The 23,703-nt window shown below is 44.5% G+C and overlaps 2 protein-coding genes across 2 annotated transcripts; both read left to right on the top strand.

Annotated features, from left to right (window-relative positions):
* Positions 1-2,192: 2,192 nt before the first annotated feature.
* Positions 2,193-15,978, top strand: LOC143485282 (ankyrin repeat domain-containing protein SOWAHA). Its single transcript, XM_076984665.1, has 15 exons — positions 2,193-2,505; positions 4,300-4,361; positions 5,313-5,540; positions 5,963-6,127; positions 7,373-7,483; positions 9,319-9,375; positions 9,555-9,656; positions 9,844-9,855; positions 11,220-11,222; positions 13,076-13,162; positions 13,369-13,536; positions 13,705-13,809; positions 14,122-14,194; positions 14,371-14,460; positions 14,957-15,978. The coding sequence occupies exons 1-15, from the start codon at positions 2,382-2,384 to the stop codon at positions 15,133-15,135; spliced, it is 1,566 nt and encodes a 521-aa protein (XP_076840780.1). The 5' UTR covers positions 2,193-2,381; the 3' UTR covers positions 15,136-15,978.
* Positions 15,979-18,296: 2,318 nt separating this feature from the next.
* Positions 18,297-23,178, top strand: irx7 (iroquois homeobox 7). The gene is made up of 2 exons (XM_076984118.1): positions 18,297-21,495; positions 21,781-23,178. The coding sequence occupies exons 1-2, from the start codon at positions 21,289-21,291 to the stop codon at positions 22,570-22,572; spliced, it is 999 nt and encodes a 332-aa protein (XP_076840233.1). The 5' UTR covers positions 18,297-21,288; the 3' UTR covers positions 22,573-23,178.
* Positions 23,179-23,703: the final 525 nt, after the last annotated feature.

The following is a 23,703-nucleotide window of genomic DNA, read 5'->3' as shown; positions in this document are numbered from 1 at the left end:
ACCCAGTAGTATTCTTACCCAGTAGTATTCTTACCCAATGGTGTTCTTACCCAGTAGTATTCTTACCCAATGGTGTTCTTACCCAGTAGTATTCTTACCCAATGGTATTATTACCCAGTAGTATTCCTATCCAGTAGGGGAGGGGAGAATTTTGTTTTGGATCATTAAATTGTCAGTGAGACTCTCCTGGGAAGTATATATGATTATACAATTTATTGGAAACATTTATTAGAGAAAGATTTGCCCGTCTGTGTCATGCAGAATTTGAGCCACCCTGCAATCCTGAAGTTCCTCACGAGTTTTCAGTTTCTGACCACAAGATTGCTGTTGTCTGAGAGATGATTCAGGGTGGCAGACTGCTCTCAACTCAGCAGTGACAGTCTGTCATGGCACTGCGGTGTCTGATATGTGCTTAGCTGTTTCTAAGCAGTGTAGATGAGTTCAAGTGGGCGGTTAGTGTTAACAAAGCATCTTGTCATCAATCGCATGTCGTTTTGTGTCTTCTTAACCAAAGACCTTAGATGTGTTGTAAACTCTTCATAACATCACGTTTCAGTCCAGACAGCAGGTACCTCCATGCAGACTCTAGGCCCCGAGGGGCATTACAGGGTTAACACAGCTCTTTGCGACAGATGTCAAAAGCATGCTGTAAAAAAGGTTTGATTAACACAAAAGGGCACTTTAGCAAATCCAGATTATGGGTGCACTTTCGTTTATTAAACGTCGCCAATCCCAGCACTCTGTGCCACCAGGGGATTAAAATCAGGTAGACACCATTGTCTGCCTAACCAACTCCTGCTCTGAGCCCCTGACCTCCTTGTCCTTATCCTGTAGCCGTTTGTATTAGACAGCTTAAGCCACTGCTACCTTCTGTGCGGTCGCTTCAAGGTCCCTTTTAAGTGCCTAGGTGATTGGAATTAGGTGACATTTGATGTTTTGGGGCTCAGGAACAGTGAGCTGGATGTTTCTAACGCTCTGCTCAATTAAAAGGCCCCGGTGACAAGCAGTGGCCATATGGAGTGGATCACCATGGGAACAGATGCCTATTGAGATGCCACCTGACCTTGGCGCTGCCAAGCAACAGCTGGCATCGTTAGCCAACGCAGCCGCAGGGTTTTTTGGAGACGACTGGATAGAAATCTCACTCCTGTACGAGTCACCGAAACGGATGATCATCTGACAATATGCTGATTTGAAACCAATGATAATGTTGTTTGGCCATTTTGCTATAGAAATGACAACCCTGTATAGAGTGTGACCTAAAAGTGTTGTCAGATCTTAATGATGAGTTGTCTTTGAATACCAGGTCATTTATTAGATTGTACATTAGAAATACATAATAAGACTCATGATCCAACACACAGTGCAGGCTGTTTGAAATGTACAGCATATTCACATTCCTTAAGACATATATCCCAGTTTTCAGCTATACCTACTTTGTCAAATTTATCAACTGATCTCGCAAGATTACTGTATTGTGTCTTAATGGTACAAAAACATATTTCTTAACTAAAAAGGGTCAAATCTATTTTAAAAGGCCTCAGCACAATGTTCGTAATGACCGTGATGTCATTACATTCATGTATACAATGCTGTGACTGTGATAGCCTGCTGTGAGTGACAATACTCTTTCCTGGATAACCAGAGCAGATCCCAGAGTAAGACCCGCCTATTAAAAGGTGGCCTACGGTTGTCTAGTTTTGCAACTTTGGACATTTTATTAAATCGAAATGTGTAACTCTAACACCAGAAGAGTGACTTTTGAACTGCCCAGTCATTGGTAAAGCAGAGAGGAAGGAGTAAAGGGCGCGTGATTCCGGAGCACGAGCCATGGTTGTTTGACCAACAGAGGAAGCTCCTTCACAAAAGCTCTCCTGTTCATTCAGCTGTTTTTATCACCATGGTGTAGCGTCAGTGCTTGTAACCCTGCCAATGTATATAAGAGTCTGCAATATTTATTTTTTAACCTATATAAAAAATTGTCTGCATTTTAAAAATCAATTATAGGCAAATTCTATCCATTATACTCGATAAAACATGCTTTCTGAGACGGATTTGATAAGAGTCAGTGGCTACCACAGGGGACACTACTATGAGTAGTTTTACAAGTGATATTTGTCTCGTTTTATATCAGCATTTTTTTTTGTTTAAATTAAAAACCCAATACAGGCTTTAAAGAGTTAAACTGTAGGAGGCGCGCTGGCCGGATTTGGGTGGAGTGAACTTGGGCAACCAGTGTACTTCTTTCTATTTTAATTAGCTAGCTCTGTAGCTAAAACAAAGACCCGCTACATTATCACTGAGGAAAATCTTTCATATGTAGTTATTGGCAGAATATTGAAATTTCGAGCAACCTTTCCGCATGAAACCGCCTGTCAAACATGGTGGATGTCAGTGAGGCATGTTTGCTGGATTACATTTATTCCTCAGGAGGAAAAGTTAAAAACGCAGACTTGTTAAAAACGTATAAGCCTTTTATAAGCCATAACGATTTGCAACTACGTGGTGAGTAGTCTCGCTATAGACGAATATTCGCTGTTATATTCTATTGAGTTTAATGATGGGTGATGCGCGTGCGTCATCCGCTGGCGCTCGCGCGCGTGGCACGCGGGCTAGTAAAGCGTTCCGAGTCATTCTGGTTTAAATGTGACTATATTCGGCGTTCATTCGTGTTGTAACTCGCTATTCTTTCTAGCCGGTGATGTCCGATTCATTGCAAATGTACAAGAGCGTCAAGGCTCACGGTGAAGCCTCAAACTAAACAACAGAGCAGTAAGCATCTGCTTTACATTAGCGTCTGTAAACGGATTCAGTTACAGCAGGAATTCCTGCGGACGACTGCAATCTTCATCATGCACAAAATAATCATCCTGTTCGATGATGAAATAGTGTAGAAAACTGCACACTCGACATCTCAACTCTCTCACTGATGTGATCTTTGGTTTACTTTTTGCGGAGTTAGTGACTGCTTGACGATGAGTACAACAACGTTTAATATTACATTTATAGCTATTGTTCAGATTCATGCTAACGATTTTACATTGTTAACGTTTGGTTATATAATCACAAACTCAGCCATATAGTCTACCATAGCATGTTCAAGGTTTCAAATGTGCAGCAGTTGCTTTGCTGTTTGGAGGTTCGTGTTATCTCCAGATGCTCATATGCAGTTGTGCACAGAGCCTCTGAAACCTGTTTACATTTGGCAGCGTTTTTATTTACAAACATTACTAAATCTGCAATGATTGCTTCTGTTTCATAATCTTGTGGAATCGTAAAGTGGTTGTGAGAAGATTTTGAGCAGTTACTATTTTCTCTGTGGGAACCTTGTGACATCAGGCTAATGAATAACCCTAAAAAAACATAAACTATGCTCCTCTCACCACCGTCCCAGGAATTCAACTAGCCGGGCTGATCAAGTGCTTGTCAAATGCACGCACTTCCCTTCCAGTTTCCTGTTGTTGTGTATGCAAAACCCACAACTGTCCTCTGAGTTTCTTTCCCCTGGCAGGAAAATGGAAAGTTTTCAGTTGTCCTGGGCATGTTCTGTATAATGTATAAACAAAGGCAACTACAGTCTCTAAAGCACTAAAACTAATAGGTACATAAGCACCAGCAAGTAGATTAGTACTATTTGATACTGATTCTTCCCACAAAGCCACTTGTAGAGATTGTTCTTTGTCTGTGTGTCTGCCCAAACATTCCTGTAGGGAATGGAAAAACCTACCTGTCTGATATGGAGCCATTTTGCTTCTAACCCTCATGTAGCCACTCAAGTGGCACTACTCATGAGATTCTGCTCATGCAGATTTAATGACGTAAGGGTCTTCTCAGAGTTCCCACTGGCCAGTAAAACAGTCCCAAGTAGACATTGCCCAGTTTTCAGACGGAGCCTGAGGTAAAGACCTGCTCACTTATCTTATTGATTCTCCAGACACATACTATGTGTTCCACTAGCACAGGGATCGGATCCCAGTTACGGATCAAAGCAATTCAGATCTGCCAGCTCAGGTTTACTCACTCACATATTTAACTTGTGTGAAAGGCATTACAATCTGGGGAAATCTGAATGAAATTAGCTTTGAAACCTATTATGTTGGTATTTATAATCACGTAGCTAAGAATAGTAGGAAATCAGATCCGTCTTGTGACAACTTCATTCTTATGTCACACCTGAACGCACTCAGGAATTTCACTCACATTTTTTTTCTTGTTAATTGTTGTACTACGACCCTTGAGTCACAGTTTTGAAGATTATAGAAAAATGCTTCTTCCTGTTAATGTCGTGTCTCTTTGCAGCCCAGTACAGACAGGAGTTCAAACGCATAATCGACACTATTGCTGTGTGTAAATCTGAGAATGTAAGTGAAGCATTTCTCCTCCACACTTCAGTATTTCATCATTTCAAACGCATCATTCCCTTCAGCACCATCGGGAGTGCTCTAAGATGATTAATGCTCAGATGCTCACATAGCTGAAGTATTATTAGGTTACATCCCCTGCTAGTCATTGTGAACCTAATGTGTGTTCCCTCAGGACCTACTTATAGTGCATGTGACTGACCCCTGTTGTGTGCTATTTCATTACTACTCTGGTAAAAAATAAATAAATACATTTTTTCAAAGGAAAAAATATGTTTTGAAATATCCATTATATACATGTCTGAAAACACTGAAAATAATTTCATTTATACTTTTAGTAAAAAACACAAGTTGTTCCTCTCAGATGTGTGCCGGTATTTCTGTTTTTTATTCACGATTTAAGTAAATTTCCTCTTAAAGGCATGTTCTAGACTCAATCCAACTTTATCTCTGTCTACCTCAATATTACTGAGCTGTCTGTTTCCACAAAGAAACACTGTAACAAGTTTCTAAATACTTAAAGCAGAACATAAAATAATTTGACACTAAACAGGACAAGTAGCAAAAAGTAGTAGTCTGAAATGCTGAATTAAATCATCAAACACTTAAATGCAGACTTGGCTTAGTCTGGTGTGAGAATATTGACACAGTAACAAACTACCCAGAAATATTGTTTGACACTGATGTGAGAAAGATTCAGCATTATTTCCCAGAAAGGCATACCTCCTAATTTAGACTGTAAAAAGATGAATCATCTTGTCAGATTCTAAGTACTGTTGCATTTTAAAACCAAGAAGTCAGTGTTGTCTATGAAGCATTTTTAAAATAGTCTCATCAGTGACCGTTGAGGGAAAACATGAGCATATCCTTTTTGGGTGGGACTCCAGATAGAGTCATCTGCTTAGAGAGGCCATTAGCTTCATCTCTGCCTCCCCTCTGTTTACCCCTCAGGGAGAGAAATACCTCGTCCTCAAGAAGAAGTATAAACAGCTGATCCAGGAGCGTGAAGGTGGTGTTGAGGAGGGGTGGTCGTGCGATGGCCCAGAGCTCCAGAGCTGGTCACCAGCAGCACAGCACGGCTCTTCCGTGATGGCCGCTAGGAAGCCACCGCTGGTGTCCTGGTGCGGCATGCCCGCCATTACAGTCTCTGAAGCCCAACAGCAAGATCCTACAGAAGATGTGAGTATCCTGTGTCTCCTAGTCTTCCGCCATGGCTATCTGAGGGATTATTGGTTAAGTGGATGTTGGAATAAAGCAACTCAGCCATGGCGGTTGGTTTAGTGTCAGTAGGGTAAATGTTTCACATGAAGGGTCGCGTGTGCTTGTTTTGAAAATGCTGCTGAGTCCATTATCAGGGAGGTTGCATGTTAACGGCACTGGTGAGTCATCGTGTCAGGAGATGAGGAGATCACTAACACTCGGTGAATATGAATGAGTTCCTCTTGATTTATCTCCATTAGATACACCTCACTCTCCAATGCCTCATTCTTTGTGTGGAGCGCTCATGTACATTCATCATTGCGGTTTGTTCAACCTGTTGCTAGTACAGGCGTTGAGCTTCATCTCCGAGCTCTCTGGTGATCGCGCGTGCTCTCTGACAGCGGCAGCAGTCCAGGACATCCTGTTCTGAGCGCTCACTGAAGCGTGCCATCTGGAGGCGGAGAGCGGCCCGTGATAAGATGGCTCCTGCCGGGCAGAAAACGTGCTTTGCAGACGTGTTATCTCCTGGAAGCGCAGCCGAGGCATGGTTGGACTTCCTCGTGGTCGTTTGAGGTCAGAAGAGTCCAGATCAGCAGCTTCTGCTCGTGCTGATAAAGGGTGCAGCTTGGAGCCCTGCGTGTCTTTGGCGTGTCGGTTCAGCTCTTCACTACCATGAGCCTCGCGTGTCTCGCTGGGGCTGCAGAGAAACAGCAAAGCCTTAAAGCCCATGGAGTGTCTGCTTGTCCTTTGGGTCCTCAGGTTGGAGCCTGAGCAGAACAAGCACTGTCTCACCCCCCATTAGATCCGTGTCTCACCCCCCATTAGATCCGTGTCTCACCCCCCATTAGAGTCGTGTCTCACCCCCCATTAGAGTCGTGTCTCACCCCCCATTAGAGTCGTGTCTCACCCCCCATTAGATCCGTGTCTCACCCCCCATTAGATCCGTGTCTCACCCCCCATTAGATCCGTGTCTCACCCCCCATTAGATCCGTGTCTCACCCCCCATTAGATCCGTGTCTCACCCCCCATTAGATCCGTGTCTCACCCCCCATTAGAGTCGTGTCTCACCCCCCATTAGAGTCGTGTCTCACCCCCCATTAGAGTCGTGTCTCACCCCCCATTAGAGTCGTGTCTCACCCCCCATTAGAGTCGTGTCTCACCCCCCATTAGATCCGTGTCTCACCCCCCATTAGAGTCGTGTCTCACCCCCCATTAGAGTCGTGTCTCACCACCATTAGATCCGTGTCTCACCCCCCATTAGAGTCGTGTCTCACCCCCCATTAGAGTCGTGTCTCACCCCCCATTAGAGTCGTGTCTCACCCCCCATTAGAGTCGTGTCTCACCCACATTAGATCCGTGCCTCACCCCCATTAGAGTCGTGTCTCACCCCCATTAGAGTCGTGTCTCCCCCCCCATTACAATTCATTCAAGTCATGCACATAGCCGGCTCTGACTGTGTTTATTATCGTTATAGTGGATGTCTTCAGTGCTTGGGCCACAATGCCGAGTGTCATTTCAGTTTCACAACAGTCGGTGCTGTTAACTGGGTGAGAATCTGGGTGTGGGTTTGAGCTGCAAAACACTAGTGTTAAACACAAGCAGGGTTGTAACTCACCAAAAACACTCTCACTCTAAAACCTACTCTGGGATATGACCAATAGCATGTGAATTTAGCATGAAGCTAACTGGGCAAATGTGCTTGGCAAAAACGTTCTTGAATGATCTAGTATGGGCTTTATTGTTGGATAACTGAACAGAAAAGTGTTTGGGTGTTAAACGTCCTCTAGTTCATTTCTCCTTTGCGGCTGCAGGAGAAGACAGACAGCTGCCCCTCACTGTTGGTGGAGAACCCTGCACTTCCAGAGGAACATCTCCAACTCACGGACAAAGAGGAGGAGCTAAACAAAGACTCAGGATCAAAGGTTGGAAAAGCACTGTATAGCATTATTTACTTTACGCTATTTTAGAATGAAGATTTACAGACCTTTGGTCAAATCTTTTTTGATTTAATATTCTGTGGCTGTTCTTTTCAAAGCAGGTAGGATTGCATCTATGGGCGGCATTATCTGAATACAGTCAATGACTTGCGGTGATACTATTTGTAACCACCAGATGGCGACAATTTAATGAATTGGATTTGATCCGGACACGCTTGAGGCGGAGTAGCGGCACAAAAAGGGCTTTTATTTCCATGTGAAAGATGCTCCCCTTTCTTGTGTAAAACAGCAGCGCACTCTACATCATTAGAGAGACCCACGTTCACCTGTGGCCCCAGGCATGACTGAACCACCCCGCACTGTGGGATGATACAGGGGACTGAAATCAACCTGAATACGTTTGCCCGATGACGAGCAATAGTGGGGAATTTAGCACCGAAAGCCCAGAATAGTTTAGATCCATGGGTCGCTTTACCGGTCCGTGGTCATTCATCTGGTGTTCTGCCGAAACCGCTTGCGTGGTTTTGAAATGTGTGGTCAGGAGCATGTGCAGAAACCTGTACGTTACTCACAAATGTAGAGTGTTAGTAGCTGTACTTCCTCTTTTCCACGCTTGAGTACTCTTTTGTGAAACTGAAACCATGCTTACTAATATTATCAGTAGATATAGACACATTATCATGTGAAATGTTTGATTGCTGTTTTTTAAAGCCATAAAATCGATGTGTTTATTTTTTTCGTGTGCCCTCCCTTTATTTGTGGTTTGCGCTGAGTCTCCAGGGTAACACTTCCATTTTGTTTGATCACGAAAAAAGAAAATCTGGATCAGAGGGCGTAAGTGTTCAGACCTTGACAGTTATAATTGATGCAATTACCTTCCAGAGTTTTTCTTTTCCCATTCTTGCTTCCAGTGGAAAGGGAGTCTGGCTCCGTGCCCGTTTGAGGGGGGTTAAATACGGCACCTCTCACAATAGCAAGCGCGGAGTCATTTTGGACAGTTATCAGAGTCTACATGAAAGAGCGGGCTGTGTTTGCCCACTGTCCGGCTGGCCACGGCTCCCCTGCCCTGAGAACGATTAGCAAACGAGCTCTGCGCTCAAATCAGCAAACTGCTGTTTTCCTCTCCCACTTATCCGAGTGAGTGACACCTTACCAGGCATGCATAGAATAAGATTGTCCCTCTGTGTTTGGCCTCTTGTAAAACGGAGTTCAAGAAAACAAGAAAATCCACGGCCCGCACTGTTTGGATTTCAGTGGAGCCAAAAGTGCGTTTCTGAGGGGGTTTCTGACTGGCCCCCCTCCCCCATGAGGAGCTGTGTGAGCTGGGCCGAAGGAGAGAGGGTCACCTGCTCTCTGGGCTGGGCGTCAGGGCCCTTCTCTTCAACCCAGCGGCTGCTCCGTCCGTTTTGTGTCGTTTGCCTTCACAGCGTATTGCTGCATGTTGATAAACAGGCAGGCGACTCTTGTCTGTTTGCCGTAATGGCTGCTCTCTGACCAGAGGGCCCCGTGCCATTTCCTTCCCTCTGATGTGTGTTATTTCTGGCTGTGTATCGATGGGCTCACAGTGAACCTGAGCGCCTTCTGCTTGACCGAACACGGTGGTGTTGCCGGACTTTCCTCCAGTCAGACGTCTACTGCACAGAGGAAGAGGATGTGTGCTGATGCCCTTTAAGTTCTGACGTTGGAGTTAAACCAATATAACTGCAAATCAATAAAAGTGACTTAACACCTCTAGCATTTATCTTTTCTCTTTTCCTCTTTTCTTTTTTCACTTGCCCCCCCCCTCTCTCTCTCTCTCTCTCTCTCTCTCTCTCTTCCAGTCAGAATCTGAGCAAGAGGAGGAATCCACTGGCAGTGTTGGCTCTGTTGCTGTTGCAGTAAGTCTCTACCTAACACTATAAATGTAATATAAATGTGATGAGGGCTTCACAAACGCCCCCTGCAGGTGAGATGAGATAAATCTCCCGTGCGGCCACCTGTAGTTGGGTCGGTGACTCTGCCCTGCGGAGGCCTGTGAGTGGCCGCAGAGGCCTGATGGTGCTGTGCTCTTCTGTAGCTGGACCCCATGGAGAAGGAGTGGATGTATTCGGCTGCCTGTGCCAGGCTGCCCCACCTCACACAGCTCCTCAAACACGACGCCTCGCTGGCCAACAAAAAAGTACACCAGTACACTGCTCGGCCCACACCAGAGCTCAGACCAGCCGTAACCGCTACAAACCTCACAACACAGTTTCTTTCTTAATGAAATGTCCAGAGGTGATGATTGTTACATTACTGAGGGTTTCATAATCAAAAAATAATCTGCCTTTTATTTTTGTTTGTGTTCTCATGTTCACACCAACCAGGATTTTACCTCAGTAAGTACCCACTGTTCTATTTGAGGCACTTCATAGGAATACGGTGTATATGTTGCATGGCTGGATTTTATGTACTGATGTATCTCCTCACTCCCCTTCTGCTGGTGATCGTTGGTGATCGTGCCTCACGTGAAGGGGGTAAGTGCACTCTCAGTTTCGCCTTCTTACTCACCGGAATGCAGATGGACTGTTCAAAATGATTTGTTGCTCCCGTTGATACAGAGGCAGTAACGTTTCTTACTTAGAACAGCAGAATTAGCAGATATAGCAGATTAAATACTGATCCCTGATTTGGGCTTCTTACAAAGTTCCTGACGTTGCGCAGTTCCGCGTCCCCAGGTGTTCTGCAGAAGGAAGGGGAGAAGATCCGTCCCGAGCCTGCATTTCAAAGGCCTGCTATCAAAAGGATTATGAAAGATGGCTTTTTAGCTCCTGTGCCCCCAAACAAATCCCTTTATTTGCCCCCCACTCCCCCGTGTGCTTAAGAGCTTTAGAGTAGTGTTTGTTGTTGAGTTCTCACACCGTGCTTACTTGGACCACCTTCCAAGAACCGCTAAGCCTCTCCCTTCCCCGCCCGGACAAGATACAACAGCCACCATTGAAGTACACGGGAGATTAGGCGTGACCTCAAAGACTTCAACCACTTAAAGATAATCTGAAAGTAATAGAGCAGGCCAGGATTAATTGGGGAACAATTGCGAGCATGTCCCAGGAAAGGTGGCACGTCTGAGCCCAGGGTGGCTTTGATGCCCGCCCCGCTGCCCGCCAACCGGGGGCGGGGTGCCAAGCCTGCAGACGTCATGCAGCCCCCACTTTCCTGGGCCTTGCTAGCGCGTGAGGGCAGGGAAGACCCAGTGAGCAGGGGGGGGCCTTGTGGGCCAAGTGTCGTCCCCCTCACCCCCCCCTTAGATTTTTGGACTTCCTGAATCACTCTAGTCTTCCTCTTTGCCTGTGGCTTAAGTCCTTGATGCATCTTAAGCAGTTCAGCAACGCCTTGAGCCTCTTGGTGAAGAAAGTAGCCTGATTCCAGCCTTATCTTGTTTGGGTTTCGCATGTTTGAAGTGCCAGGGGTGGGTGGGTGGAGTGGGGGGGGGTGGGGTGGGGGGGGGGTGTCCAGCTGCGCCTTGCGTGGGGGAACCCCGAAAACAAACACCAGCATTCCAGATGTAAGCATTCTTTTACCTTTGAGCATCAAATGCTGGACAGCTTCTGACCTGTCCATCAACGAGCAGAAGATGGATAGTGTGTGAGTGAGATGCCACCTGCAGCTGACCCTAACCCCTGGTCCACTTCTATCTCTGCCCGTGTCTGTTTTGCATGTGCCGCCCACCCCGCCGGACCGGGCCGTTTCTTCCTTCCTGTAGTTTGTAAGTATATTGTTTCCTCATTGCCTCCTTTTAAATGTAGTGAATATGTAGTGAATATGTGTGGCGTGGAGTCCTTTTGTAATAGACTCCAGGAACAGCACACGGAGGTGGTGTTTCAGTGTGGCCAGGAGACGCCCCGCTGGGCCGAGACGGGAGCTTGAGCAACGAGGACAGGACACGCCACATCCTGTTGGACATCGTCCGTCAAACCCGTGCGCTCCCCCTCCCTCAGAGGCCCGTCGGCCTGTCACTCAGGTTGCACGGCAGCCAATCCGTCTCGAGGGTGTGACAGAGAGGACAATGGGCTTGTAGATAGAGGAGCCAGACTCCATTTATCACAATCTGTCTGAGGGCCTGGTTGGTGGACACACCCTGAGGAGGGCTCTGGCCCCGCCCACCACCGCAGGGACAGTGTCTCTGCCAGATGCTCAAATTCCTCAGATTCTCAAATCGGAGATCATTTTTATTTATTCATTTGACCATTTATTTATTTGTTATTGTTATTATCAAAGCTGAATGTTTCCATAGTCAAAAAGAACGACCAAATCCAATATGCAGAATAAAAGAGAAAAAACTATGAGTGCAAAACTGATAATAAGTTCAGAGTGGTCATATTTATAAATGAAATATTTTAGAAGAGTTACAGACTAAAGGCATGCAGGTTCAGTTTTCTTTCTTCTCTGATTCATTATGTAACCCTGATATATCTAGAAATCATTTATGTTTTGTGAAAATACCTTTTTGTCTTCTCTGTGTATATGTACCTGTTTCATTTTGTGCCTCTACGTTTGCGCCTGCTTTAGCCGAGCGCGAAGGATTTGGTAAATGTTTGGGGTAGTTTGTACACATCTCTAGAGTATGTTATTTGCTCTGTTGCTTGGGAATATTGTCTATTACAGAATCATCAAGTTAGTTGAAGTGTACTGGAGTGAGGTGGGGTGTGTGAGGTGGGGGTGTGACGCAGCCTCTCTGTGAGTCCGTGATGGGCTTGTCAGAGGGTTGATGCCTGGGTGGGTCCTCCATCACAGGGTCATACTAACATCATCAATCTTCCCCCTGTGACAGCTCTCTGCTTCCCCCGCAGTGGGCACACTGGTTTGTTGTTTTGTAATTAGGCCGCCATTAGATGGCAGGAAACCGTCTCCTCCACACGAGCCCTCCACGACCCCCGCCCCCCGCTGCACAGCTGGACCCCTCTGTCCCGACAGCCAATAGGAGGCCACGACCTCGTAGACTCTACCACTGGGAGGCAGGAGGGGCGGGGCCAGATGAGTGTGGTGTGGAGCATGTTGAACATGCTGCTTATATAACTCCTGTCTTACAACTTGGTTCTTGTGGTCTGGGGATTGTGTGATGCCCAGGAAGTCGTGTTATGGATTACATCAGTGGTGGAGAGTCATAACCACAGAAGGCCGGTCTCGCTCCAAACGTTCATGTCTAATAGGCAGTATTAGTACCTCTCCTGAGTCATGGTGGGCAGGCCAGATGTTGTATTTGTACATTATTACCTGTCAGCAGTGCATTCTGAAGTCCACGTGGATGAGATACGTTATCGTATCGCACAAATTATGAGTCTAAATTTCACAATATTCATAAGGCAGTTACTTGATCCTGGATATGTGTAAAGAAGCACTGTCACATTGTCTTCTTTCTCTGTCCCTCTCTACCTCTCCATCTCTTTCTCCTTCTCCATCTCTATCTCTCCATCTCCTCCCCCCTTCCTCTCTCTCCCCCTCTCCATCTCTCTCTATCTCCATCTCTCTCCCTGTCCATCTTTCTCCCTCTCCATCTCTCTCCCTCCATCTCCTCCCTCTCCCTCTCTCTCTCTTCATCTCTCTCTCTCTCTCTCCCAGACTGCTCTGCATTGGGCTGCTAAGCATGGGAAACAGGATATGGCGGTTGCCATGGTGCACGCTGGGGCTGATGTCAACACCAAGGCTGTAGGTTATGCTGATTCTCTCAACCTTGTCTCATTTTGACAGCACAGAGCAAAAAATATAATACAAAAAACATCAAACAAAGTTGAACATTACAGTCCTCTCAGTGTGGTGTGCTTCATTTTACAAAGGCATATATTTGTATTTTTATATCTGTATTTGTAAATCGAATGACTGTTTTGTTTGTGTTTTTTTTTCTTTCTGTCCAGCATGTAAGTAACTACCCTCAGTTTGCCGTGTTCATGAGGAAAGTGGCCCTGTACAGTAGACGCCGTGGTTCAGACACTGCCAAGAAGGTGGAGGTTGGAGGGTGGAGGTTGGAAGGAGCTCCGCCTCAGCTCCTCTCTACGGGACAGCGCGGCGTGCAGCTGCAGGAATGAAGGCAGCCGCTGTTTCAGAGCGCACGTTCATAAATCAAACCGTGTCATGTTAACCGCTTCCCTTAAACAATGTCCTCATGTATTCCAATAGCAGGGCTCTGAGAACAGCAATTGCACTGAATTACCAAGCAATTACCAAGCAGTCGTTAGGGCTTGTTGCCGTAACCTCGGTTGTGTCCTCTCTGTCATGCTCTCTCTCCGTTCTCTCTCATCTCTCCCTGCCTCCTGCGTGCACGCTCGGGCGGTCATGTGACCTGGGACGCACAGGGAGTAAGTACTCGTGTCCTCTTTTAGTTCCCAGTACCTTGAGACGCACACCTGTCGGCTTATTAGAAACGCCCTAGTATAAACACACACCGTGCATGCATTTCTACATGTGTGATTACAAGGCTGTTGGTCGTCAGAGGGAGAAAGCTTGAGAAAAGCTTGAGACTGTCAGCTTGAGAGAGTCCGCAGTCCATAAATAACGGACCAGCAGAGCCCCTGTGGTGCTTCTAACCAAATACCTGCTCAGTCTTCATTCAGCTTTGCTGTTCACCGCGTTAAAACTACTTCATGCTTCCTTGTTGTGTTTGTTTACAGGGATACACACCTTTACACATTGCTGCTCTTCATGGTCACCGCCATATCATTGAACTTTTGATCACGACGTACGGTAAGCAACCAACATGACTGTGTCTTTATAATGATGAGAGTTATATTTGTGTTCTTATGACAGTATATTGATGTTAACACTTTATACTTCTACACCAGTAAAGTGTTTGGCTTCATGAATGTAGTTATTGCAATTATGCTTGACACTTAAATTATTTTATTAAAATGGCCCGTCAGGAGCCAAAGAGAACCTGCGAGACTACAGTGGTCACCTGGCGTCCCACTACCTGAACATCCACAAGACGGAGGAGGAAACTGCAGAGCTGAGTGAGTCCTCACACTCCTTCAGAGTGTGTAGTGAATGCTTCTTGGGTTAACAGCTGTATTGTTTTATATGTAAAATTCTCACAAGCATCATATAAAATGTAGTCATACCATTTTCACCAGGAATGAGTCAGTTGCTAAAAAAGATAATCATTACTAAATTACATAAATTACATTTGGAAAAAAGCCAAACACAACAATGTCTGCTGAGAAGCTTTGCAACTTCTTATATAAGTGATTCTCCAGTTATATAATGATTTTCATGAGGATGTTATGTAGCCTTTGAGTTGAGCTGGGTTTGAGTTGTGTATTTGAGTTGAGCTGGGTTTGAGTTGTGTATTTGAGTTGAGCTGGGTTTGAGTTGTGCCTTTGAGTTGAGCTGGGTTTGAGTCGTGTCTTTGAATTGAGCTGGGTTTGAGTCGTGTCTTTGAATTGAGCTGGGTTTGAGTTGTGTCTTTGATTTGAGCTGGGTTTGAGTCGTGTCTTTCCCACTCTGAAGTTTCTGAGTACCACAGCCCAGCCCAGGCGAGCGAGCGCCGCAACAGGAAGCTGACTTCACTTTTTCAGTCGCGGAAGAAGTGGGGTTCCGCAGAAGAGCTGGCGCCCGTGCCCGAGGAGAGGGCCGTCCCCCACCAGCTCATGATCCCGGCCTTCAGACCCAGGAAGTTCTCCCGCTAGGACCACGCGCACTGCTGCACCCCAGACTTTACCTCACAGCAGCTCGGGGTTGATGACCTGGAATCAAGTCTGATATTTTGTTCACTTTGAAGGATGTTTTTTTATTGACCTTATGTTTATATTAGTACTTTGACTTCTTTGATGAGCTTTTATTACTCATATTGCTGTTTTTTTGTTTCATATGAGAGGCAATAAGGTGCATGAATACAAATGCTCATATACACACATGCACATTTATTTCATGTGTATTTTATCTTCAGTTGCGAGCTGTACCCTGTGCTGTCAGATCGTGTGACGTCTTTAGCGTGCTTTAGCGTTAAACGTACCTTAACATTTTTAATATAAAGAAGCTGTCGGCGGCACCTTGCACCTTTCTCCTCTATGTTCTGCATGCAATTTTTCTTTGGAGAAAAAAAACCAAACAAATACATTATTTTCCATTTGATTCTCCTGGTGGTTTTATTGAAGTCTTAAAAAGATTGACTAACGGAGTCGTGCTGCTACATTTAATCTTTTCCGTTAGCCTACATAAGCAAAATCTCCGCAGTGGTCACGCCTCACGTTGCCTATTATTTTGTTCAACTTTGTGGGCTATAAAAGTGTTAATGTGTAATAATTTTCATTGAGGAGTGAAATTAAATTTTTTTATGAATGGACCTATTTTGTAATGAAAAATGACTAAAGGGAGAAAATGTAACTATATTCATTTGTGCCTTGAACTAGAATTTTTTTTTTTACTTTAATTTTTTTGCTTTTGATTGCTCCTGTTGTAGGGGTTAAAACATTGTAATGCTTGTTACGCACATTGTTTAGTGAGAAAAAAATTAAATATAAATGATATTTTGTGCTTCGTTGAATGCATCTCATTTACATTTACACTCTCAAGACGTTTGTACCGGCTGCTGTAGTGCGATTATCAATCATTAGTAAACTCTCCTGGGATGGCAGAGCTACACAAGGTGCTTCTGGCACAGGCACTCGGGGCCCGGGGCCCCATTCTGCAGCTCCAGGCCCAGCCAGTAATTGGCCGTGCCTCTTCCTTTCATTCCGGCCCTGGTGGAGCCTAACGAGATTACACCCTATCAGATCCTCCGCTTCGCTCCCTCAACCCGTCGGCTTTCCACCTTCCCAGCTTCGGCCGTGAAGCGGAGAACAAACCCCGGCCTCTCCTTTTCTTCTCGCCACCTTTTCACTCGGCCTTTGATTCCTGTCAGCCGCCGTGGCTTTGAGATCCACAGATGGAGTAAATATGGCCCTGTTGGCCCTCCATACGGCCTGAGCCCTTAAATCCAGCTTAGCCACATAAAGGCAGCCCTTGCTTTCGGGTGCGGGGCATCAGAGGAGCGATGGGAAGACTTGCGAGTGGGTTTGTGGTTCACTTCTAAAGGCCGTGGGGGTGTTGGGAGGATAAGAGTTGCTGTAATAGATACTTATCTGACTACCCTCCAGCCCTCATACAGATTCCCTCTCTGAAGAGATTAGAACCAGGGGAGGGGACATTAGTTCTAATCCTGTGCTTTGAGGGGGCCTACACCCACCCCTCCTCCTCCACCTATTCCAACCCCTTCTGTTGTCGCCGGGGGGGGGGGGGGGGGGGGGGGGGGCTAGCTTGTATCTGGCCCATGTGTAAGGAGGTCCTGGGGCTACACATGAGGGGGGGGTCAGAGTGTGTGTGCGTGTGCGCTTAGAGGAATGGTGTTTGGGGGGGGGGGGGGGGGGCTAGCTTGTATCTGGCCCATGTGTAAGGAGGTCCTGGGGCTACACATGAGGGGGGGGTCAGAGTGTGTGTGTGTGTGCGTGTGCGCTTAGAGGAATGGTGTTTGGGGGGGGGGGGGGGGGGGGGGGGGGTCATGTTTCAATGGTAAACTGGTCCCAGTGAAAAGCACAGAGCGGTCCGCACTGCTGTGTAACTGATTCCTGGCCCTCTGAAGAGATTAGGCAGTACATTGTAGGTCTGGTTGCTCATTTCCATGTGAGGGCGGCTCCCCTGCTGCGGCCCACGGCCACCATTGTGTGGGGGGGCGGAGGGACCCAGGAGCCCAAACCCTCCAGCTTCCCCGCAGTCTTTGTTTTACAAATGGCCAGAAATGTAGATGTCACGTCACAGATGCGTTACAAACACCCCAGGTACTGATTGTGAAGCCAAGGTAGGAGAAACGGCTGCACAAAAGTACATTTGTTCATCTTGAATGCGAGTGCTCGCCTTGGGCGGACGGCTGGCATGACATGTTGTGCTATGTGTTATATCTCCACAGTTCTGGGAATCATTGTTGAACTTTTGTTCACTGATAATAAATTCTATAAAAACGGCTTAGTAGTGACAGGATTAGTTTTGCACATGATTATTGTTTAATCAGTGTTCCATTTTATATCATTATGTACTGTAAATTTGTGCAGAAAGTACAAAGTTGTATGCTACAGATGTTTGTAAATGTCCTGAGATACCGAATCAGACACATTCAGTCCTCATTATGAGTGATATGTTCTGTACTGGAGGTATATGGTACGACACTAGTGAAATTGAAGATTGTTATAATACTGCCTTCACCTTTTGGCTGTGCCATGACACCCTTGGCTGGCATTAATGTGGTAAATGAGGGATCTATTAAACAGCCAGTGACAGACTTGGTACAGTTTAGTTTCATTTGTGGAGACCAGTTACCATCTACAGTATACGGGTCCTCCTTTTTTTTAGGGATATTCTGATCCCACAGGCGCTGGTGCTGATGTTTGTAAGCGCATTTGGACCACAGACAAGTTAGTGCAGATGTTCTGTTAGGTCACAGCACGTTGCAGTAAGCTGTATGTGATCCAGTGACATGGGCTCCTTGCCAGGGCACAAGATCAGCACACACTGATCCAGCGATGCCTCCTGAACCCACCACCAGGGCCCAGTTCATCTTTGGCAAACAGACAGCACCTGCCACTCACTCCATGACAAGGCCTGTCAATCACTCTGTAACCGTGAGAGACGGAGCGCTGGGCGTTGCCCGCTCAGACCACTAACAAAGACATCCTCCCATTGGCTGTCGCCAGTGCTGGCAGCTATGTTAGAGGCAGTGATGAAGATGAAGCTGATAAAGAGATTTGACAATAGAGGGGACGGAGGGATATGAGGGGCGGGAGGTGAAAGGGGTGGGGCAGTTTGAGAACATTCACACTATGCTTAACAGCCCTCCATTTGGGGTTGGGCCCTAAGAAAATCCTGTTAGTGCCTCCAGCAGAGGCCCGAGAGTGTAGAACTCTCTTGGATGCCATCTTGGAATGACTGTTCATATCCTCCATGATTGGTGGTTTAAAGATAGTTTTCAATTTTTCCATTCCATTCCATTATATAAAGTTTTTCCCTTAGGTCAATGATGGTTGATGCTTCGGATAATTGCTTTCTTGTTGCGTGGAGGTTATTCCAACAGAAAAACGGGCATGGTAGTGCTGCTGGCAAAGCTTAGAGGGGAATTTTGTTCACAGCTCTTATAAATGTTTAAGCAGGTTTCCCTTTATTAGCTGTGACTGAGGAGGCCGCACAAAAGTATGAACAAATAACTGCATATAATCTATTGATTTGAGCAATTCTGATATAAACATGTAAGACTGTGTCACAGGATTGATTGTTTCCTTTGCCGTTCCACAGCAGTGAAGACAGCTATCACCTACTGTTCCTCTCCTACCTTTGAGAAGGAAAAGGGGACTTAGAAAGAAAAACTAACATGAAGAAGGTGTTAAATGCTTTCTGTGGATTCCTTTAAAGCTTTTGTTAACAGATTGTATTCTCTCCTGGCTATAGTCTATTCTGCCTTTTGTTGGTTCAGGATTGCGCAGGGGCCACTAAATGAAGTCACACCTTTTGGCCATTGTCATTATCAGCCCATTAGACCTTACATACTGTGGTCTGGCGCCCTCAACATAACCTGACAAGCTCAGTCTATTGAAAATGACTACGCATGACTGTTTAGATCACACATGAAGACATTTAATTAGTTTGTTTTACAAGAAAGGTTGTATCAGAATGTTTCTCTGTCATTGAAGAGTCCACCTATCTTTGTTCCTTGTCAGCTAAGTTTAGTTAAGATGCACATTAAATGCAACCTCATAAAAAGAGGGTTCCCTAATTAAGACTCTCCCAATTACATTTCATCAGCATAGTTTGGGTGAAAATTAAATATAAAAGAAATTACACATTGTTCTATAAGTACACAGACTGCATAAGGAATTCTGTATCTCTTGATACTCTGAGTTTGTACTACAAGCAGCTGTGGAATGCTTCTGGTCTTTTCTAGCCCCACTTTTCGCAAACGAACGACATCCTATGAGCAAACGGCGTTAACTCGACCTGTCGGAGCATGTGTAACACCTGCATTGTGTGCAATCAGAGACAGGAGGAAGGAAAGAGAACAGATTGTGTGACAAGCACAATGGCCATTGCCCAGAGCTGTTTATCTCCAGAGCTGTAGCAGAAGTCCTGGTCTCTCTTCACTACAGCTTTTGGACAAACTTGAGTAAATTTGCTCTTGGCCCAAGGGGCCAGAATCCTGGTCAACACCCACGTCCTCTTCTCCTCTGTGCTTCTTTAACTGTCTCCCTCTCTGTCTAAAAAAAACTGTACTGAATGCAAAAAGTTGTAATAAACATAATGTGGTATTTTACTTTTTTGACTTTTTTTTTTACACTTTGTAATAAGCAATGACGTTTTGTCAAGTAGTGAAGTCATGCACATAAAATCTAAAAATATTACTTTACAGGCAAATCTTACTCAGCTTACAAGCTTAGAATCCAGGTTTCAAAGTCAGTTTCACAGTCAAATGTCCATTTGAAATGTAACACGATTATTTGGGTTGTTTGCTTTGCTTCTCGTCCCAGGGGACTGAAGCAAAGGTATTCGTATGTATGTTTGAGAATTCTAATCTTATCTGCGTATCTTTAACAATTCCGCGACCTCCTCACATTAGCATTTGTTATGGTGTCATTATCATATACATTAGTCAACACCTGTTTCGGTTATACGTATTTAATTAGAGCAATTGTAACGATAAACTGGCCAAAACGAAACGATCCTCTCATTAAAAACATTCCAGTTATTCGATAGCAACAGCTTTCCTGCTAACTCGGTTGTACACAGTGAAACGATATTAAAATATCTTTACAATCTGCTATATTGAAAAAAGCTTTTATTAAGAATAAATATTATTCTTTTCAATAGGCCACTTGAATTGGCCAGACATTTGTATACCTCTGCATGCACGCTTCAAAATCATTTTAAATGAAGTAAAATAAAATAAAAATCCAGTCACAAATATGCAAGGCGCAGCTGGTATGAACCTCATCCAGCTTCAAATATATTTTTTAAAAATTCTTGAACACGTTTGGATATATAGCCTAGTAATTAGATTCACAACTACGTGATTTTAGCACTTACTTTTTCAAAGGTGTCAGACACGACGTTGCATGTTGTTGTTAATCAAATTCTGATAATCGCTTGTAATGTCTCTCAGTCATGTTCAGACAGATTAAACCATTTCAGCATGATCAAAAGAAAGTTTATTCTAAGATGTTAATGTGCGTATTCCGATTCCCCCTTAGAACCCCATCTTTTAGTTTCCTCTAGTATCTGTAGAAGTTAAGCAGATAAAATGCTTCTCTATTTTAATTTATTTTTCTCTATTATGTATTTATTTATGTTTGTAAAACTGTACTTGGATGTTGATTTATGAATTGTTCACTTATGCCTGATGTAATACCAGTAGGCTGTAACTTCAAACATGTGCATGGATGGGTAGAAGACTACGTTTTCTGACTTTTAAAGAGTTAAAGAATAATAAGTCTGTGCTTTATATTCACAATTGTTTGATTGTCGCTTTAAACGATATAATTTAAGAGCGTCTTATGTAGAAATATTGTGCATTTCAAATGAAAGACTGCTTTTTTCACGACTACAATGTAGATAGGAGCGAGATAAGTATCGTGTGTTTAATGGCTTTTAGAAGCCGTTAAAAGGAACAGCGGAGTTCTTTGAAGGGATTTAGCGCGAGTGAAAGCCAGCGCGTTTGAGTACAGCTGTCAATCACGACCTTTGGCCCCGCCCACTCTCGTCGCTCCACCTATAAAGACCCGCGAACTCACCAAGTTGTCATTCAGACTATCGCTCAGGGAGTAAGGATGCCTGCGTCTCAAACGGCATTCGGTAACTTCTACGTTGACAGAAAACTCAACATGCCTGCTGGATATCAAATATTAGGATATGCCCCTGGAGGGCAACAGCCGCACCCGCACCTGGCTGCCATGGCTGGGATGCCCCTGCCCTATTCAGGAATACCGGGATACACCTTCATCCCCTTCCCACATCCTGGACACATGACCCATATCGTAAGTGTTATCTAATATTGTATACAATATTATTTATATTTCTTCATAATTAAAAATAACGTTTAAAATGTATCTCGTCTTTACTAGCTACTATTATGAATGTAAAGTGTAAAGTATACATTTTAAACTCAAAATAATAATAATAAAAATATGACACTACAATATTGTATGTTGAATATGTTTGTGGTGCCTAATTACGCACGACATCCAAAGCAGGACTCGTGTGAGCTTTTAACATTCCCAAAGCTATTTTGAACTAATATATATTTATATTTACATTTTTAGGGCAATTCATACGACCTAAAGGCCGCGACACAGTTCCACCAGTCTCTCTTCAGCCGAAGCGGCCCATATTTCTCCCCGTACCGCCCGGTCTCCGCGGACCAGCCCGGTCCAGTCACTAAAGTAGCGACCAGGGAGAGCACCAGTGCTCTGAAGGCCTGGCTCGGCGAACACCTGAAGAACCCGTACCCTACCAAGGGAGAGAAGATCATGCTGGCCATCGTGACCAAGATGAGCCTGACCCAGGTGTCCACTTGGTTCGCCAACGCCCGGCGTCGTCTGAAGAAGGAGAACCGAGTGAGCTGGGCGTCTAAAGGGAAGAGTGACGAGGAAGAGGAGGGTGAGAGTGAAGAAGAGGGATCCTCACAGAAAGACCAGGGCTCCGACGAGGACGAAATCGACCCACAGACCGTTGACGTGGGGGCCGAACTGGGCGAGAAAGTGGAAAATGCGAACACGTGTTCGACTGGGGACCGTTTAGCAGAAGGTCTGGACCAGGCAGCGGAAACTGACACCAGCAGCACTGGAACCGTTAAGACAGGAAAGGACGAGACAGTGTGTGAATCGTCGAATAAGCAGTGTAAGGAGAGTGCTAATGTTCAGAAGCCCAAAATCTGGTCACTGGCGGAGACTGCAACTTCAGACACAGTGAAGAAGCCCGATGATGTGAAAATATATCAAAATCATGGCCCAGACAACAGAAAATGGTGGGAAAACTGGCCATCAAGGAATGGCTGTTTATCTGGAGGCTACTGTGCACGTGACTTTCTTAAACAAAGTCATTTAAACAGTTAGTCCAGCCCATACAAGACTTCTGTTATTTGCACTTTGAGTCCTATTTCTCGAATTAACAAGAACTCTTTTGGTCATAAAGTTTACAGTTAAAATCCAATAACTGGTTTAAAACCAAATGACTGATATTTGTGTAAATAGTTCAATTATAAATTTTATTTTGTTGTACACAATGTAAATTATAAATTCATTTACATGGGTATGTTATTTTTGCTAAAATAAAAACACTTCCTAATACTCATTACTTTGAATGTTATTATCTGAAATACTATGGCCGTTGTGGCTATATAACTGTAAGCATATAAAATAATGACGTTATTTTTTTTTGGAAGTTATATTTGCAAACTAGAATTTTGTAACTTTAATGATACAGGCTATTATAATAGAGTAGTTTCTAAAGAATGTTGTAAATGTAATAGTAAAGATTCTTAAAAAGACATATTTGAAAGCACGTATATTGTATCTTATCTGACGTTGTGCAAGCTGTCTTTAAAGTGCCTTTCTGAATGAGGATTAGCTTTAATGTTATCTAGGAAGGCACCGCCATTAAAGGATTTGCATATCTAACACTGATCTTTTAAAACAATGCAAACCAGCACGGATTAAGAACACAAGCTCTTTCTCTTGCAGGGTGATAATTAAAATGTTTATCTTAGCTATATCCATCGAACCATTAACAGACAACTAACAACATTTTAAAGTAAATAAAGACAGGTAAAAAAAACTCATATATGATAATGTATGAACTTCTGTTGATTATATCCACAAACAATCAATGGGACACATAAAATTTGCTGCAAATTTCTAAAAATTGTGTAACATTTTTACATTTTGTAACACACACACACACACACACACACACACACACACACACTTGTGTGTCCTTCATCAGGGTCTCTATCTGAAATGTCCCATTTATATGTTGTGTGGAAACATACTACCATTTTTAGAGAGAGAGGACATAATTCTGTACTTTTTAGGAGACCTTAACCCTAGGAGGGGCTGAACAAAAACCATTTCCATGCTAGTTTCTCAGGTCTTCATGTAAATTCAAAGGCCAGTGGCCTGTTAATCCAGGGATAATGAGAAAAACCCCTGGGTGTTAAATACGTGGGCCTGTCCGAAATGCCCAGA

The sequence above is a fragment of the Brachyhypopomus gauderio genome, chromosome 21 (assembly GCF_052324685.1).
Source record: "Brachyhypopomus gauderio isolate BG-103 chromosome 21, BGAUD_0.2, whole genome shotgun sequence".
In the NCBI taxonomy this organism is placed as follows: Eukaryota; Metazoa; Chordata; class Actinopteri; order Gymnotiformes; family Hypopomidae; genus Brachyhypopomus; species Brachyhypopomus gauderio.
Note: the sequence above shows the minus strand (reverse complement) of the source record. Positions and strands in the feature narration are given on the sequence as shown.